The sequence below is a fragment of the Benincasa hispida genome, chromosome 1, assembly GCF_009727055.1.
Source record: "Benincasa hispida cultivar B227 chromosome 1, ASM972705v1, whole genome shotgun sequence".
Lineage (NCBI taxonomy): Eukaryota > Viridiplantae > Streptophyta > Magnoliopsida > Cucurbitales > Cucurbitaceae > Benincasa > Benincasa hispida.
The window spans coordinates 69,972,061-69,989,531 of NC_052349.1; the positions used below are offsets into that span (position 1 = coordinate 69,972,061).

A 17,471-nucleotide genomic window follows, 5' to 3' on the forward strand; every position below is an offset into this window, starting at 1 on the left:
GAATGAGTTTATTGTTTACAAACCACGAGTTTTAGGACGTAAAACCCAACAATTTACAACATTTTAATCCATGTGTTTGTCTTTAATATTCCTCTTATCCTTCCTTTATTGCTTTTGTGTCTTGTGTCGTGCTTTGATACCTCAATGATAACACTAAAGTCTAAAAACGTCATCAAATGAAACATATTTTTTATTTTCCATGCGTGCAAGCCTCACTTCAAACCTTCTTTTGAAATTTCTAAATCATTTTTATAGTTCTTTTTTAGTAATGAGGACTTTATTGACCTCTAAAATTTAAGGGTGGGGAGGTTTGAGTTGATGTGTTCTCGAGTTTGCAAAAATCATCATAAGTTCATTAAATTTTGGACATAATAACAAAACTCCACTACCAACGCACAGAGGAAAACCCAACTTAATATGAGTTAAGATTGAGAATGGTACATACTCATAGTTGGATGTCCGTATGACACCCGTGGGGTAAGCCAAAACGAAAGTAAATAACCAGGATCAATGCATCCCAAACTCCGCTATCTAAGCCAATGAAGAAAACACAATACTTAATAAGAGTTTAGTCGTAAAGGGCACTTGCTCGTAGTTGGATATCTGTATGACACCCACGGGGGTAAGCCAAAATAAAGGTGAGTTACTTGAATCGATGTATGGGTTATCCTCTAAAAATAAAAATAAAAACTTGTTTTTGTAAGGATTTTTGCAACAAAAAATAAAAACCTTCCATTGCATTACTGAACTTGAAACCTGGAAATGTTTTAGAAAGCAAAAGAATTTATGAAGAATCTGCTTGCCGCATAAAAAATCAAGTATATTTCTTTGGGAAGGGAACAAAATCATATTTTAAACTCCAATCTCAAACACTTATAGGTTAAAGGACATGATGAGAGGTGGAGCTAGTGCGTTAAGACCATAATAGTATGCAAGGAATTATTTTTGGAATGTTCGAGGATGAACATTTTCAAAATTTGGGGGTGTGATAACTTGTAGAAATACAAGTTATTGTTCTTTCAAAGTTAGAATAATTAGGATTAATAGTGTTGTAAATGCACTCTTGTTAAAGGAAAAAGACATGAAATTATATACATACGATAAATTCATACATAAGTATCCTTTAAGTAAAAAAAATACTTCACTAACACTATAATGCAAGAATCAGAAAAGTCTACTAAGTGTCACAAATAAGGCCAATTTAAGGGGTATACGTCCTAACTACTTGACGCATGGAAGATACATTCGACTTGTGCAATCTACGTCAAGTCATCAACTTGCAGGCATGGGCATCTGACTGACGACATCTAACTGAAGCAAAGTGGCAAGCGACTATCTCAGGGTATGGAATTTCATACAATCACATCATCAAGTGGCTAAGTGATTGCATATATAAAGAGAAGCTACCTGAAAAAGAGAAAGAGTTAGAAAATCAGACAGTAGACAGTTAGCAAAATAGTTAGTCTTCACCTCTGCCATTTACAAGCAAAGAATAAGAAGGACGATTACCATCTTCCACCGTTGATAAAGAGGTGCTACCGAGAGAAGCTCGAGAGAAAAATTTGAAACAGATAAATAATATGCAACGAAAGTATCAAGGATCCATAAGTATTCAAATTCACTAATTTTGATAAAAACTAAAACATGCTTTTCTAAAAAGTGGGTTTTAAGATCATACTTTTGAAGAACTCTCCAAGAAAATGAGTGTACAACAGCAGTCTTCAATTGATATTATCGTGAACCACCTCAAAGCCTTCCCTACTATCCTCTTGGAGCTTTAGGCAGAGTTGTGGGACTCAAGAACAGCTTGAAGAAGTGAAGAATCAAGAAGAACTCACAACAGCCGGACAAAGAGGACAGTCTCTTCTCACATAATTTTTCTCTAAAAAATTATGCATTCCATATCTCTCAAATGAGTCAAATCTTCTTTATTTATCGTAGATGAACATGAAAAGAAGTGAAGTGCATAGCTTGCAGCTCATGCTTGGAGAATCAATGAAGAGAGGATATTGACGTTTGTGTGAGCATGAAGATGAAGGTAATGGAAAAAACTCATTCTCCATTTTATGCAACATGCAAAATGAATTTTCATTTTTCTTTTAAAACATAAAATGATTTTAAAACCATTTTAATTGAAAATTTATTTTCTTAAATTAATTTCATAAATTAATTTAATATCAAATATTTAAATAATTTTTGCACAATAATCATCTTCATATATTTAAATCATATTTAAATATATATTCTCTTGTTTCGTTTAATTTGAACATTTCAAATTAATTTCTCAAGCTACTCTAAAACTTATCCATTTACGACCTAGTAGGGGGACCTCGCGGATCTACAGATCATGGGCTCCAACGATTCGAGATTAATCGGCTAAACTCATTAGTCTGATCTAACCTCAATTCGTTAACTAATGGGACACTCCACTATAGCCCATAGTTGAACTCCCCTCACTGTAGATATATTATGTCCACTTAATAACCATAATCAGTAAGTCGATCATTCACAGGTTGTTCATAATCACAGCTAGGTCAAAAACACCGTTTTACCCCTATGAATACATCTTGTTCCCTAAGTTCCTACTGATCATCTGGAACAATTCTGATTCATAATCTCTATGAATCAAATCCTTTCTCTATCATGAGAAGGTGGGACCCCAATTGTTCAAGACCTGGAGTCAGTACTTAAGAGAACAACCTATCTGCTAACCCTAAATAGGGTCGGAGTAAATTCCATTTTGCAAGGCTATGTCCCTAGCTATTCATCCGGTCTTATCCCCAAAATGGTAAGCTTATTGAGTAGTGCTGTTGGACTACTCTCACTGTTTGCAGATCAAAGGATAATCCCGAACAAATAGGAGTTTATAGCTAGCTTAAGATTAAGATCGAGCTAACCTAGGTTATATAATAAATGAAATAGTCAGTTTTAACAGTAAACGATCGTTTATATAGAAAAGTGACTATTTTCGTGGTCTAGTCTATATGCAAACTCATTGCATATGATGGCCCACTCTCATGTCTCAACATGAACGATTTGTGGATCACATCGTTTGTAGTACCTTACAACTTCTTATAACAACTATAGAGTGAGCCGCATCCAATAGTGTTATCAGGATGAGATACCTAATTTCATCCATATACTTATTAGACTATTTAGGCTATATACTGTCAACTTGATCCTGTTTATGTCACTATATAAAGCAACATTCAGATTATAGTCAAGGATGCGTTTATTGGATTTTCATAATAAGATGCAAAATCAACAAGTCATTACTATTGATGAAATAGAATGTTTAACACGAATTGCGAGTTCTATGACATTTCTGACAACATCTCCTTTAACTCCTTCACAAAGTTAGCTAAAACAAGCATTAAAAACAAGCCAAAAAGGATAAGAGATTGAACTCTGCGGCTTGACTTCTTCATTTTTCCTCACATTCTTATTTACCACTACACTGATTGAACTAAGTATTTGTATCAAACTTATATCTTTAATTCAATCTCATTTTCGACCATTCTCCACATCTCCATCTGTTTATTTTCTAAGTTATTTGTGTTTGAGAACTTTCTGGCTTGATGAATGCATAGAATTCATGCTTGAATCTACTTGATTAGTTGATTGAAGTGAGTTAAGTCACTCGAGAGAGTAATTAATTGTTGAATGCATCAAGTTTGGGTGTGAAGTAATTTTAGAGAAAAACTATTCATGCCTTTTATCTGTTCTTTGCAACTAACGCATGCACCCTAGAGATAGGATTAAGTGTGTTATTACATCAAGAGATGTTGGACATAAATTAAGGATAGATTTCCAACGTATCACATATACACTTTGATTTAGTAGACATCCATACCACCTCCATACTCATTGTCATTGCACTCATATAGGCTTGTTGTTCCCCCTAGGAAATCGACGCATACGACCTACGCATAAGTCATTCATCCATACCCATTTTTACCTCTATAAACTCTTATATCCTCTTGCATGCGTGCCAATAGTTAGTGTAAATATCCAACAACTATCAAGTAATTAGGAACCTTCTGCAACAGATTCAAAGGCCAACCCTACGTTAGTAACTCTAGAATCCTTGCATTTGACCTTGGACTTACTAGGAAACTTAGGCTAGATTTATACTTGGGTCTAGCTTAATAAGACTTGTACGCATTAGTAAGGTGTGCACACATACCATCAGTTCAATGCATAGCATGTTCTCATCATCTACCATCACAATCATTCATTCTCATCATCATTCATCATTATTGAGAATAGGAGGTGAACACTTCATTTTTTACTTAAAAGAAAAATAATAATTTATTTTTTTAAAAAAAAATTGTTTGTCACATCACAAATTTTAAGAGCAATGATAAAGTGCAAGTTATGCCGCATCCAACCCTAGTAATTCTCATTTTTTTACTTTTTATTTATTCTTTTTCTAATATTTTGTATATTTGGGCTTTTATAGATTTGTTTATTTGGGTTCATTTATAGATTTATTTATATAATTTTATATAATGACACAAAAAGTTTAGGAGAAGAAATCATTTTAAAAAATGAAATTGTCACTCAACAAGTTTATATCGGTTGTAGCTTGGACTGCCCCCTAAATTTTCTAAATTTTAATGTACAATGTTTCCGAATTTGTATCAAAATACAACGAGGAGCAGTCAGCCTCATCCAATAATTTTCCATCATATTGAGATATGGATTCATGGTTGCCATTCGACCACCGACGGGAAGAAGTAGGGGCCGCGAAATACGTAGGCGTGGGCTCCTTCCAATTTCCAAGCTTTGTGCTTTCTGTAGCAAAGCTGTTTGTGAAAATGCCGCAGAGGCAGACCCCACTCCCAAGTTGTCGTGGAGCGCAACTCTTGCGAGCTCGTGATTACCCACCACATCACCTACACTTAGCCCCATCATCGGCCCACCATTATTTGTCTTCTTTTTCTCTCTTCTGATTGCCCCTTTCATTTTCCAATTTTTCTTGGGTTTTACTCACCATCACCGACACTACCATTTTTCAGCAACTCTTTTCACAAGCTGAGTATTGTAAATTAAAAACTTTCAATCTTCGCAAAAGAAGAGAAAAAAAAGTAGTCTTCATTGATAGTAATGATCCTTCAGTTCGTTGTATCTTTGAAAAAAGGGGCTCATTATTTTATCTATCTATATCTTGACACTCCCCATCCCCAAGATCCTGTTATTTCGCTGTATTGATTCCAACTTGTAATTTTTCCAAATCCAAATGTCTCATTGAAAGCAGCAGTGAGGTAAAATGAAAGCAAACACTAGTTCTGACACTGCTGTTCTGCTGCCTCTTAAGAGTCCCACCATTCGTCCGGATTTCAGCCCTTTTGTTGGGCTTTGCCTTTGATTTTGATTTTGACCCCTTCAGATATTCCCAGTCTGCTTTGTGGAGCTTGGTGCTGGCTATATTGGTCTATGCGTCTCAAATGAAATTAGAGTTTAAATCAGCTGCCTGCTTTTTTATTTTTCATTCTGAAATGGGAGTTTAATTGTTGAGAAATAAGAGTTCTTCCATTAATTGTTTGGACTTGCTTAGGAAATGTGTTTGAAAGCTATTTAAAACTTCGCTGTTAATTATTTGTACTTAACTAATTGCATACATCTTTTGTTTTATCTTTTAAGTTGTAAACACTAGAGCTGGTAATCCTCCTCGAATGTCTGTTTCTTGTGATTATTTATTTCCAATATCCTCCCCATCAGAATCGATGGTAGAATTAAAATATTCCACCAACCATGACTGTATTCGCTTTTTCTATTCACGAAAAAGTAACACATTGCAAAAATCAAATTACCCCAGAGAGAGAGAGAGAACGAGAGAGACAAAATAAGTGGCAACAGTGGCAAAGGAGAGAGCTTTCCAAGGCCTTGGATACTATCTGACAAGTCCTGTCTGCCAGAGCAATAAAGAAACATTTTTCCCATTCTTAAAAAAGGGTAAGGAGTAGAAATAAAAGAGAGAAGAAAAAAAGAGGAAGCTGATTTGCTTTCTGCTTTTTCAGGCAGAGGGGGAGAGGAGCTAGTGACAGAGAGAAATGGTGAAGATGTGGAGTTGGAGAGAGCCGTTGCTGCTAATCAGTATCTGCATTTTGGGATGGAGGGTCAGTTTTATCAATGGAGCTACGGATCCAGGAGATGGTCAGTACCTGACTTTATTTCTATCTTGTTTCTCTGCTTAGTTCTCGTGCCATTCGAAGTTCCTTCTTTTACATTAGCTTTCAGGCACTTCTTTTCTTCTTCGTCTATCCTCAGCTCCTCAATGTCCTGCCCTGTATACTGGAAAGTAACCTGGATGTTTCTTACATACATTTTTTTCATTCAGACTTTAGTTTCTACATCAGAAGACCCCCCCTTAAGAGGAAAAATGACTTTACAACTTTTCACAGTAACAAGGGTTCTAGTTCAAAGAATGTTGCTTCTATTGCTATTAGAGATCTCAAGATATGAAGAACTTTCTTCCTCCGGTGCTATGAGTTTCTTCAAGACCGGTGGTTTTTTGTAGAGTAAGCGAAATGACTACTTGCCATGCCACAACTTTCAGCCTATAGGAATGTGATAGTACTTGGAGATGCCTTATTTTGGATTTTGGTTAGAATACTATCTCAGTAGACCTTGTTACTGCAGAAAAACAATGAATATTGAGCAAGAACACCACCTCGTACCCATTTGTTGTAGGGTAAAGTGATCACCTTAAATGACCGTATGTGTACTTTATCCAGCGCTGGAGCTGCAGAAACTTTTGCTAAAATATATGGATGAAGAAACCTGCCCCCCCTACCCTCCCCCTAAGACTGACTTTGTATCTGCTTCTTGGCTGTAACCTGAACAAAGTAACTTGTCTATTCGATGTTAAAGACATCATTATGCATTGTTGCTTCAAAAGTGATATTTTGGAATCTTTATATTTTAGCAAGTGTGTTGAACCTAAATCAGGGAATGTAAAAATTCATGGCATCTTAAATTATTGTATGAACTGTAATGCAACTTATCCTATACTCGCGGAAGATATACCCGTTGGAAAGTTATTGTAAGCATCATTTGCACGCACGCTCAGTTACTAATACACATGATATCTTACTACTTACATTATTTATGCAGTCTCGGCTCTAAATGCCATGTACAATAGTTTAAACTCGCCTCCAGTTCTAACACAATGGAGTTCAAGTGGTGGAGATCCATGTGGACAAATTTGGAAAGGCATTACTTGCTTAGGTTCACGGGTCACAGAAATGTATCTCTCGCTTGCCCTGTTAGATATCATTTTAAGCAAATTAACATTTCTGTGGTGGACTTATCTATATAATTTTTTTAGTTCATTGTCTGGTTTAGGACTTTCTGGATCACTGGGATACCAGCTCTCAAGTTTGACATCTCTAAGTAATCTGTAAGATCTATGATCGTGTTTATCAAATGGATATAAATTATCTTTCTTAATCACTATTTGTTATATGAACAATTATCAATAAATGCAATTTGCAGAGATGTGAGTAACAACAATCTTGGACCTGACATACCTTATCAACTCCCTCAAAACTTGCAAAAACTGTATGCTTCTATTGTTGTTTATTCTGACAAAGTTATATTTTCATTTCAATTTATAAAATTAATTTATTTCTGCAGAAACCTTGGATGGAATAACTTCAGCGGAAGCATCCCCTATTCTATTTCTCAAATGAGTTCGCTTATTTCCTTGTTAGAAACTTTCCGAGTCTTTATTTTTTTTAATTATTTTCTTTCCGTTTAGGCATTCTACCTGCATGGCGAAGCTATTCTGTTTTCTTCCCCCTCACCTCCTGAATTGGAATTGTAGGAACATGAGCCACAATCAGCTTCAGAATCAAGTGAATGATATGTTCTGGAAGCTTTCTTCCCTGGCCATGTTGTGAGTTCTCATTTTATCGTCAATTCAGATGAATTTAACTAAATATCTGATCGCTATCCTTCTTTTTGTGCCTTTCTGTTGGTCCTTTTGGTAATAGCATTACTGGATTTTTCTGAAGCCTTTTACATTAACAAATACCTATAAAGGATTAAATTATATTTCATAGTTTTTTTACCACTCGGTTAAATTTATCACTTCCTTCTATTTCATTTCTCAGGCATGGATGATATTTTCCCATTGTTCACCAAAGTTTCCTTTTCTAAAGTTCTCTCGAAAAGCCTTTCCGACAGTAATTAGCTTCAGTTAAAACAAATGAACTAACATTCATCTTGATATTGTAGCTGGTTCTTTTTGAATTCAAACTGTCAATAACTTCCTTTTCCTTCTTCAGGGATGTCTCTTTCAATTTTCTGTCAGGTGCCCTCCCCCAGAGTTTTAGCAACCTTACCAGTCTGAACGCTATGTGAGTATTACATAATTACTTAGTGTGGATAAAAAATGTAGTTAATGCTGATCCTCCATGTTTTTCCATCTAAATTTATGCAGGTTTCTGCAAAACAACCAATTCAGTGGCACTATTGATGTTCTTGCAAATCTTCCGCTACAAAATTTGTGTGTATTCTTATATGACTACTTTTTAGTAGGAACTTAGCACGTACAAACAACTTATATTGCATTCTTCTCAGGAATGTCGAGAACAACCATTTTACTGGGTGGGTTCCTGAACGATTGAAGAATATAAATATTCAGTGAGTACCTGACCAACATTATTATCTTCTCTAAGATATTTTGTTTAACTAAATGTTCTAGTACAATTGAACTTGAGCAACTTTATGACAGGGAGGGTGGCAATTCTTGGAGCTTTGGGCTTGCACCCCCACCTCCGCCTGGGACACCTCCAGCAAACCAAAATTACAGATATCACAAGGCTGGGAACAATTTCAGCCCACTGAGTAGTGATGCTACTGGTGGAGGTAGCAATAGATCAGGAATGAGTGGTGGTACCATTGCTGGAATTCTTATATCTGTGCTAGTGGTAGGAGCAGTACTAGCATATCTCCTTGTAAAGAGAAGACTCAAGAGGTCGTCCACAGACATAGAAAAGCAAAAGCATGGGAACTGGCCTAGCGTATCTCCTGCTTCAAATGAAGTGCAAGGTAACCATGTTCAACTGATTCCTTATTAATTGGGAAGTATGCATTTTATAATTATTTGATCAATGTATTTTGTTTTCTAGTTTTTCCAAGGCTTTCGAGTACTTTTCCCTTGTACATATTTAGTTTCTGCAAATTTGAACTGAATGGACACTCTCTCCATGTTAGAGTATTGATATAAAATTAAATTTACCTTCATCCATCAGTCCCATCCACCTAAGCTTTTGGGTCAATTGATGATTTTACATGGTATAACAGTAGGTCTTGTATTCAAACCCCTGTAATGTTATTTCCTCCCCAATTAATGTTGATGTCCACTTGTTGGATCTTCTATATATTTAAGCTCACAAGTTGGGTGTTAGAGTGTTGATATAATATTAAATTTACCTTCATCCATCAACTTAAGTTTTTGGATCAATCGGTGATTTAACCCTCTACGAAAAGGCTTGTGCTCTTCCCCACCTTGTTGCTGTAATAATTTGTTTGCTATTTTCATATGTTGCACCAACGTCTAATAATTCTCTCTTTTGCACATGCTCTTTTTACATCCCGTCATTTCTCAAGTTGTGTCCAATGTACCCCGTCCACGCTCTACCTATGCCTTTTCTTTAATGCTATGATTTTCTTTTTCGTTCATTCCGGGAGGGGGGAATGGTAGATAACTAATTTTATCGGTGATGCGCATGAGGGAGGTAAATAAAAAACCACACACCTTAGATAACCAAATAGGTGGCAGTGCCTGCAAGGGAGACTCTGCAAGAACAAAGAGCCCGGTTCTTATGATTTCCCCTTAAATTCTTTAAGAATTGTAGGAACATCCTCAAATACGATATCAACTTTTGGGTAGATCCTTGAGAGCTAACACTAACACCCCGATTCCTCCCTCTTTCCATACCTTTATGCTCTTTCTTCTGATGCCCACAAGCCCAGACCTCAATTATGAAGGAAAGAGCTCTCAACTTGGAACCTCAACTTTAAAGGAACGTCATGAAAGAGGAATATATGGATTGGCTCTCCCTTATGGGTCATATTGAAGCATGTTCCCCCAATTACCTGTTTTCTTGGACATGGCCTATGGACCCTTCGGGCTGTTTCACTTGATCGGTGTGGTCTTTGCAGACAAAATTTAGAATCACAAGGCCACATCTTTTGTCCACGGTCAATTTACTACTGTGGATGGGCCCCACCACTCAATAACATAATTATCTTCAACCTTCTCTCCCTATCTCTTAACCATCCTTTCAATAAAATCAAATTTTTTTGGCTAAACATCATTAGAAGCTTCTTATGGAATACTTGGTAGGAAGCCTCAGAATCTTGGTGGATTGAAAGAAGCTATAGCTACCATTACCTAACTAATCGCATCCTTCTTATAGCTGTCTTTTGGTGTAAGCTTAGCAATATATTTTATAACTAAACTGATATATGAGCTAATTGATGGGCCTTTCTGTAATGCTAATTAGCCTCCGCTTCCATGAAGGCTCTCCTCTTTCTGTATGTTTCATTGATTTAATGAAACTCTATTTCCTTTGGCACAAAATAAAATTGTTGGCAATGCATACGAGAGAGGGAGGGAAAAGAAACCACAAACACACACTCTAGACCAAAATTGTTTGTAATGCCTAGTTTCCAATTAATTGCATTTTGAGTTCACTGTTGATTACCCTATATTGATGTTGTATCCATTCTATCTCTTCTTTTCAATGAATAATGAAGTGGAATTCGTCAAACTGAAGTTATGTAACTCTATGAGAACTTTTGAACTTTTGAGTCAAATGCAATTCAACATCTTCAGTGTCAATGTTATTGGCCTGCCTTTCAAGTTCGTATTCTGACGAAATAAAAATTCTTTTGAAAGATACATTGGCAGAGATGAAGCTTGTTCATACTTCATCCTCATTTGATGCAAAAGAATTGGATTCTCCTGCTTCAGTCAATCTTAAACCCCCACCTATTGATCGTCATAAATCATTCGATGACAATGATACATCAAAGGTTCCTGAGGTGAAGAAGACCAATGTCACCACTCCGATAAGTGTGAAATCATATTCAATTGCAGATCTGCAAATGGCTACAGGTAGTTTCAATGTAGAAAACCTTCTTGGTGAGGGGTCGCTTGGACGCGTTTATCGGGCTCAATTCAACAATGGGAAGGTACTTTTAACCCTTTTTTTCCCATCTAAAGTTCAGCAGAATAATGAGTTCGTTTAGTGTCTATCTGTGATCTATCTGATGTGAGTTTTTAGATCAATTTGATATGCTAGTTCAATCTGACTTTAAGCATTCTTGAATTAATTTTATATTGAACAACTACTAGCAAGCAAGAACAAAACCCAACTTGATCAATTGTTCTCCTCTTGGCAATGATACAGGTTCTTGCCGTGAAGAAAATAGATTCAGCTGCCTTCCCTAGAGAATTGTTGGAAAATTTCACAGAGATCGTTGCTAATGTATCTCAGTTGCATCATCCTAATGTAACCGAGCTAATGGGTTATTGCTCGGAGCATGGCCAGCATTTGCTACTGTATGAGTTCCATAAGAATGGCTCACTACATGACTTCTTGCACATATCAGATGAATATAGTAAGCCACTGACTTGGAACTCACGTGTCAAGATTGCTTTGGGGACGGCCCGTGCTTTAGAGTAAGTTCAAGGTTATTTGTTTCTCTGCGATAATGTTATGAGGTGATTTCTAGCAATTTGGCAATCGATGCTTATTCAAATTTTAGTACTACTACTATCATTACATTTTGATATGCTTACAATTCCCAAGATGCATATGTATACTTCTAAAAGTAAAACTGGAAACTTAAAAATGCAAAGCTTTAAGGTCAAACCGTACCATACAATTTGAGGTTCTCAATTAATCACAACCTTGTTAGACATAAATTTATTTATATTTGTTATTCAACCACCTGAAGTTGCAGAGAACTTTTGTAGGTACCTACATGAAGTTTGTGCACCGTCAATTGTTCACAGAAATATTAAGTCAGCCAATATCTTACTAGATGCTGAAATTAACCCTCATCTCTCCGATTGTGGCCTGTCTAGCTTTATAAACAATCTAGATCAGGTGAACTTCTCAAAACTTTTCTACAAGTTATTTACTTTGTATTTTTTTGTGATCATTAGTCAATAGACTCTGCGTGTGCACTCGACCAAAGTTGATGCACCAAGTTGCATAATGTGTAATGAATTTATTGGAAAGGCATCGAATAGGTCCATTTATAAATTTCTATGAATTTTTGTCGAACATTCAGGCATTAGATCAGCAGGTAGGATCTGGGTACAGTGCTCCTGAGGTTACCATGTCTGGTCAATATACATTAAAAAGTGACGTATATAGCTTTGGAGTGGTGATGTTGGAACTTCTAAGTGGACGTAAGCCATTTGATAGGTAAAATAGGCACATTCAAATCCTCAAATTAAAGAGTAATTAGTTTGTTTAGTCTTTTTTTTAAAAAAATTTTTTTTAATCACATTTCACTGCAGTTCAAGGCTAAGAGCTGAGCAATCCTTGGTTCGATGGGCTACGCCTCAGCTCCATGATATTGACGCCTTGACGAAAATGGTTGATCCTGCACTTAAAGGGCTCTACCCAGTCAAGTCTCTCTCAAGATTTGCAGACGTTGTAGCTCTTTGTGTCCAGGTACTGAGCCTTAAATTAAAAAATTTTACTTCAAACTACCAGTTAAGAAGCACAGAAAGCTTATTCAGCCTTCATCAATCAGCTAAATGAAAGTTAAATAATGTTTTTTTATGGCAGCCCGAGCCTGAATTCAGACCACCCATGTCAGAGGTGGTGGAAGCATTGGTTCGGCTTGTGCAGAGATCCAACATGAGCAGAAGAACATTTGGAAGTGATCATGGATCATCTTTTAGAACTGATGATCTTGATGCACGCGAGACAACTTAACTGGCTTCTCACCACAAACAAATTTCTCTTCTTTGAGCAATCTACGGCGAAGGAATGCTTAATCATTTGCATCAAAGACACGATGTTATTAGAACTTCATGCAGATACACCCCTTCATAGACAGAAGCATGATAATGTTTTGTGTTTTACGTTCACATTGCTTTTCAAGCTTTATGCTATATAGTTTATCGTAAGTGAACCCTGGTGGTGCAATCAATGAAAACTAAGCACAGATATTCTAGGACCCACTTCGCTTAATAGAAGCATCTTACTGCAAAGATCTTATTTACTCAATCACAGGCTTCCCTACTAGAAATAATGTGGATTATACAGTAGCATGTCATGTAAAGTTAAATGTTTTCGGGTAGGGTACAAGGACGACTGATGCAGATCTTACTGGCCATTCCACTGTATACATCTTCGTATGGGGCATAATTTTTGGTTTCCAATAGATTACGTGTACAAGTTGATATTCATGGACCTTGTCCTGATTGGCCAATTTGATTGCACCGCCTGCTTTAGTGTTAAAGGAAATGAAAAGGGAAAGATAAATCTCGCAATTTCTCGCAAGACAATTACTGCAAAGGAAAGTATCTCTCTATATATACACTGATTACAGCCGTGAACATCTTATTAAACGAGGGACTTGATACATGGAAAAGAATTCGTGCAAACTTGCCCAGGTGCCATATCATACAGTAGACTAAATCCAGATCAAGCCTAAAAAAGGATAAGAGTGACAGTTTCTATACATCATCGAATTTCTACATATCATTCATTTTCTGAAATGAAATTTGGTTCCTCGCCCTGGCAAAGGTACTCATCACACAGAGATGCAGTGCCCCAGTCCTTCCGTAGCCGCAAAATGTCCTCTGTGAATGTCGACCCAGATGCACCGATAAATGTGCTAGACATAGCACAGATTGTCTTGTCGAGCATGGCTTCAACCTACACAATGAAAATTAGCTCATTAGAGTTGAGCTCGGGATGCTGAATGAATTGAACAATCAGATAGATAAAACCAACATCTAAACTTGATCATGAACAGACCTTAATTATAAATTAGGAAGTTATCATGTGAATTATATGGGAAATACTACTCCACACCACACAACTCAATTCGATTATTCAATCTTCATGCGTGTATGTAGGACTTTGAACACGAGTCACACAGCACAATGCTGAAAGAACTGGAGCATCATCAACACACTAACTCTAAACTCTGCTAGTTATTGCACATAAAATATCGATATTGATAATAACAAAAAGGTTGAGTATTAAAATAACTTGTTATCCTATAAAACCAAGGTGTCTGTAAAAGAAAAAACTAGAGACTTTTTGGCTGACCTGAGAGTCTCCCTCAATCCCATGTCTGTATAACAAGGCATCCCATTTTTCAGCTGAATTACGAGGAGGCCTTTTAACAAGAGGTATGGGCTTCCCATTCAACACAAGTAGTGACTGTAGCAACCCATGTTCACTCTCTGCTGCATCTGTGGAAAGATAAATGACTGGCACATTCGCCCTCTCAACCATTCGAATTATGCAATCTGCTGCTTGAGGAATGGGGTAAAAGCAGCTTGGTTGCTTTGCATTACTGGAAGACAGAAAATTTCATTACCAACTTTGATATAAAATCTCCCTATGAAAAAGACTAACTTGCAAAGTACTTCAAACAACAAGAAACATTGATACCGTTTGTTAACATTGTACGTCAAAAGAAACTAGTAATGCAGCCATCTAGAAGAACACAGACTCGAACAATATAGTTTGAACAAACTTATTGATTGTAAATGTATTACCAGAACTTCAAAAAACCGTGTCGTCGAAAATGGAGTGCAATATAATTTTTTCCTAGGAATGTTTGAATAAATCGCTGGGCTGTCAGCTTGATAAGACGACTTGGTTCTATCAAAGTTTGGCATTTGTGAGCGATCGGACCTCCTGGTTGATTCACCCACTCTTGCTCTACATTAGCAAAGAAAATATCTCCTACAGCTACAACATCGTCATTGGAAGAGAACTTGGATTCAATGTCTGAAACTGTCTTCCTATTGGGCTTCTTAGTATCTTCATTCCAAGCAGATTCAAGCTTGCCCATAGAGACCCCTAAGTTCTTCAACTTACTAATATGTTCACCATCCACATAACAAGGATCTGGTTTTGAAAAGTAACAGATGAACCGATCAATGTGCAAGTGGTGCTTCTTAATCTCAGAAAACTCTTCAAAAGAGATGACAACTTTTCTACCCAAGCACGTATTAATATGATCAATGTCAATCACCCTACTGAACTGATAATCAACTTTATGACTAGGAATGACTAAAATTCTGTTGAGAATAGCAGCGAAGAACATATGCTTCTCCAAACAGATCAAATGGTTAGACATTTGCCCCGAGGTGCATATAGCGAACAAAAACTTGTTCGATTTTGGCTTCCACTCAATTGTTCGTCTGTCGGACAATTTCTGGTCCATCTTTCTACATCTATCAAGGGCGAAGGTCCCCATGGTACGAGCAACACCAATTTCGTCTGATAAGTTACCAGACCGATGGGGGGACAGAAGAACGTTTTGGATCTCTTTGTTCAAAGTAATTTGCTTCAATATAGCAGATTTGAGATCTTCCGTGAATGCGTATCCTGAGGCTGAATTTGCACTCAAATTATTAGTAGGGGTCGAATTGAAAGTTGAGTTAGATTGAAGGAGGAAGGTGTGATTCCAAAGATCGAAAAAACCCAGTTGTTGTTGCCGCAACAAATACAAAGCTCTCAACTCCGATTCCCTCATTCGGTCACTGAGGGAATCGGAACTTTTGAGGGAGGAAGAGATACTAGTAGAGAAGAGACTCCGGATATCGGCAGAGAAAAACAAAACGAGAATACATAGAGGGAGGGCAGCCACTAAAAGGTAGTAGTACCTCTTGTCAAATGCAAATTTGGGAACGGAGAATGGAAATCTGTGAATGGGAGGGCGAAAATGGCGATCGATGTCAATGTCGAAGGATGTGGAGCGAGTGCGAGGAGAAGGGACGCGCTTGATGTCATTGTGTTCGACAAGGCTTTGGCGATCGTCTTCTTCGTCGGAGGAGGAATCAGATCTATCCATTACCTTCTCCAGTGCTTCCGCTTGGTTCCTTGGATCGTTGTTCAGTAGAGTTTTGTTGGACAAATTTCAATGGAAGTCCACACAGTCTTGTGTTGGACTGTGTCGACGAGACGGTGACTTAGCGAGAAAGATGGAAAGAAATACAAAGCCCAACGATGAAGGAATATCATCAAATCAAAATCCGTCGGTGAATGAAATTGACATCCCATCGCCTCTCACCAATCAACTTTTAACTCTCGCCTTATGCTTAATATATACGCTGTTTTTTTTTTTTTTTTTTAAAATAATAATAATAATAATTTATTTTACAATTTTTCCTTTGAGCAAAATACAATTTTGTTGATGGTATATACGACTTGGATTGGGTTGGATTGCTGAGATTTTTTTGAACCAACCTAAACATTTATTTAAAAAAGTTTCATTTAAACAAAAATTTGGGTTGGTTAGGTTGGCTATCGAATGATTCGAATAGGTTCATTAACTCAACCCAACACTTGAAATTGGGGTTAGGTTGGGTTGTTAGATTATTTATTTTTTTTTTATTTATTGAATTTTTTATTAACTTAAAATATTTAAATTTGTGAACAACACATATTAATGACTAAAATTTTATAAAACTAAAATTAAACATCAAACAAAGATATCTATTACAAACTTCAAACAAACATCACAAAATATATATGAGTTATAATATTTATAAATTATAATATATATTTTTTAGGGATAACAACACAAAATACTCTAATAAAGACCCTATATTTTAATTATGTCAATCTTTTCTATTATTTTCACAAATGTCTAACTACATTGATTAATTACACAAAAATTAGGATCTAATTACCTTTTAATCCCCAACCTACAATTATACTTCTTGTGGTGGACGACTAAAAATAAAAAATACATTTATAGTATACTTTTCCATATTTATGAAGTATTTTTAATGTTGGAGAGAGATAATACATTTATTATATTCTATTAATTATTTGAGATTTATTCTCATTTTCAATTAAAGAGAAAAATGCATTTAATATGATTTTATTTTTCATTAAATGCATTTAGACGTATCAGTAACTAGTTTTTCTAATGGATTCATAGTTATTTTAAATATACCTTAGAACATTGTTTTAGATGTTTGCAAATTTTCCAACTACCATTATATAAATCAGAATTGTCTCAATGTTCAACATAAATCCCAACATATATCGTAAATCTCTTTTTATACTATAGTATGTATAATCCAATAGATCAAGATTTAAAAACAGCTCCCTAATAGAAGTGTAATTGAAAATTAATTCAACAATTTCAATATACCAAGTATATTAATCATTCAACGTTCAACATAAATCATAGTATATATCATACATTTCATTTATATCCAATATATATCAGAA

The 17,471-nt window shown here is 36.1% G+C and overlaps 2 protein-coding genes across 3 annotated transcripts; one reads left to right on the forward strand and one right to left on the reverse strand.

The window, feature by feature from the left end:
• The first annotated feature begins 4,994 nt into the window (after positions 1 to 4,994).
• LOC120070310 (protein STRUBBELIG-RECEPTOR FAMILY 7-like) lies at positions 4,995 to 13,268 on the forward strand. 2 transcript variants are annotated; one of them, XM_039022231.1, is made up of 17 exons: positions 4,995 to 5,958; positions 6,024 to 6,159; positions 7,120 to 7,252; positions 7,334 to 7,405; positions 7,501 to 7,566; positions 7,642 to 7,713; positions 7,832 to 7,903; positions 8,295 to 8,366; positions 8,450 to 8,515; positions 8,590 to 8,652; positions 8,744 to 9,060; positions 10,916 to 11,211; positions 11,430 to 11,701; positions 11,999 to 12,131; positions 12,319 to 12,455; positions 12,551 to 12,707; positions 12,825 to 13,268. In XM_039022231.1, the coding sequence occupies exons 2-17, from the start codon at positions 6,057 to 6,059 to the stop codon at positions 12,972 to 12,974; spliced, it is 2,181 nt and encodes a 726-aa protein (XP_038878159.1). In that variant the 5' UTR covers positions 4,995 to 5,958; positions 6,024 to 6,056; the 3' UTR covers positions 12,975 to 13,268. The 2 variants fall into 2 exon arrangements, with proteins under 2 accessions (XP_038878159.1, XP_038878160.1); XM_039022232.1 differs by lacking the exons at positions 4,995 to 5,958; positions 6,024 to 6,159 and having other exon boundaries at positions 7,124 to 7,252; positions 7,351 to 7,405.
• A 281-nt stretch (positions 13,269 to 13,549) lies between these two features.
• LOC120070311 (O-fucosyltransferase 36-like) lies at positions 13,550 to 16,306 on the reverse strand. Its single transcript, XM_039022233.1, has 3 exons — positions 14,777 to 16,306; positions 14,322 to 14,571; positions 13,550 to 13,922 (listed from the first exon to the last, which is right to left on the reverse strand). The coding sequence occupies exons 1-3, from the start codon at positions 16,078 to 16,080 to the stop codon at positions 13,746 to 13,748; spliced, it is 1,731 nt and encodes a 576-aa protein (XP_038878161.1). The 5' UTR covers positions 16,081 to 16,306; the 3' UTR covers positions 13,550 to 13,745.
• Between the last annotated feature and the right edge of the window lie 1,165 nt (positions 16,307 to 17,471).

What these genes read in the sequence shown, in the direction of transcription:
- LOC120070310 (XM_039022231.1), top strand. Translation starts at nt 6,057, where the DNA reads ATGGTGAAGATGTGGAGTTGGAGAGAGCCGTTGCTGCTAATCAGTATC. An exon ending in GGTTCACGGGTCACAGAAAT is followed by an intron (nt 7,253 to 7,333) that starts GTATCTCTCGCT and finishes TAATTTTTTTAG; the next exon opens with TTCATTGTCTGGTTTAGGAC. An exon ending in CTTACCAGTCTGAACGCTAT is followed by an intron (nt 8,367 to 8,449) that starts GTGAGTATTACA and finishes AAATTTATGCAG; the next exon opens with GTTTCTGCAAAACAACCAAT.
- LOC120070311 (XM_039022233.1), bottom strand. Translation starts at nt 16,080, where the DNA reads ATGGATAGATCTGATTCCTCCTCCGACGAAGAAGACGATCGCCAAAGC. An exon ending in CACGGTTTTTTGAAGTTCTG is followed by an intron (nt 14,572 to 14,776) that starts GTAATACATTTA and finishes TCTGTCTTCCAG; the next exon opens with TAATGCAAAGCAACCAAGCT. An exon ending in GGATTGAGGGAGACTCTCAG is followed by an intron (nt 13,923 to 14,321) that starts GTCAGCCAAAAA and finishes TTCATTGTGTAG; the next exon opens with GTTGAAGCCATGCTCGACAA.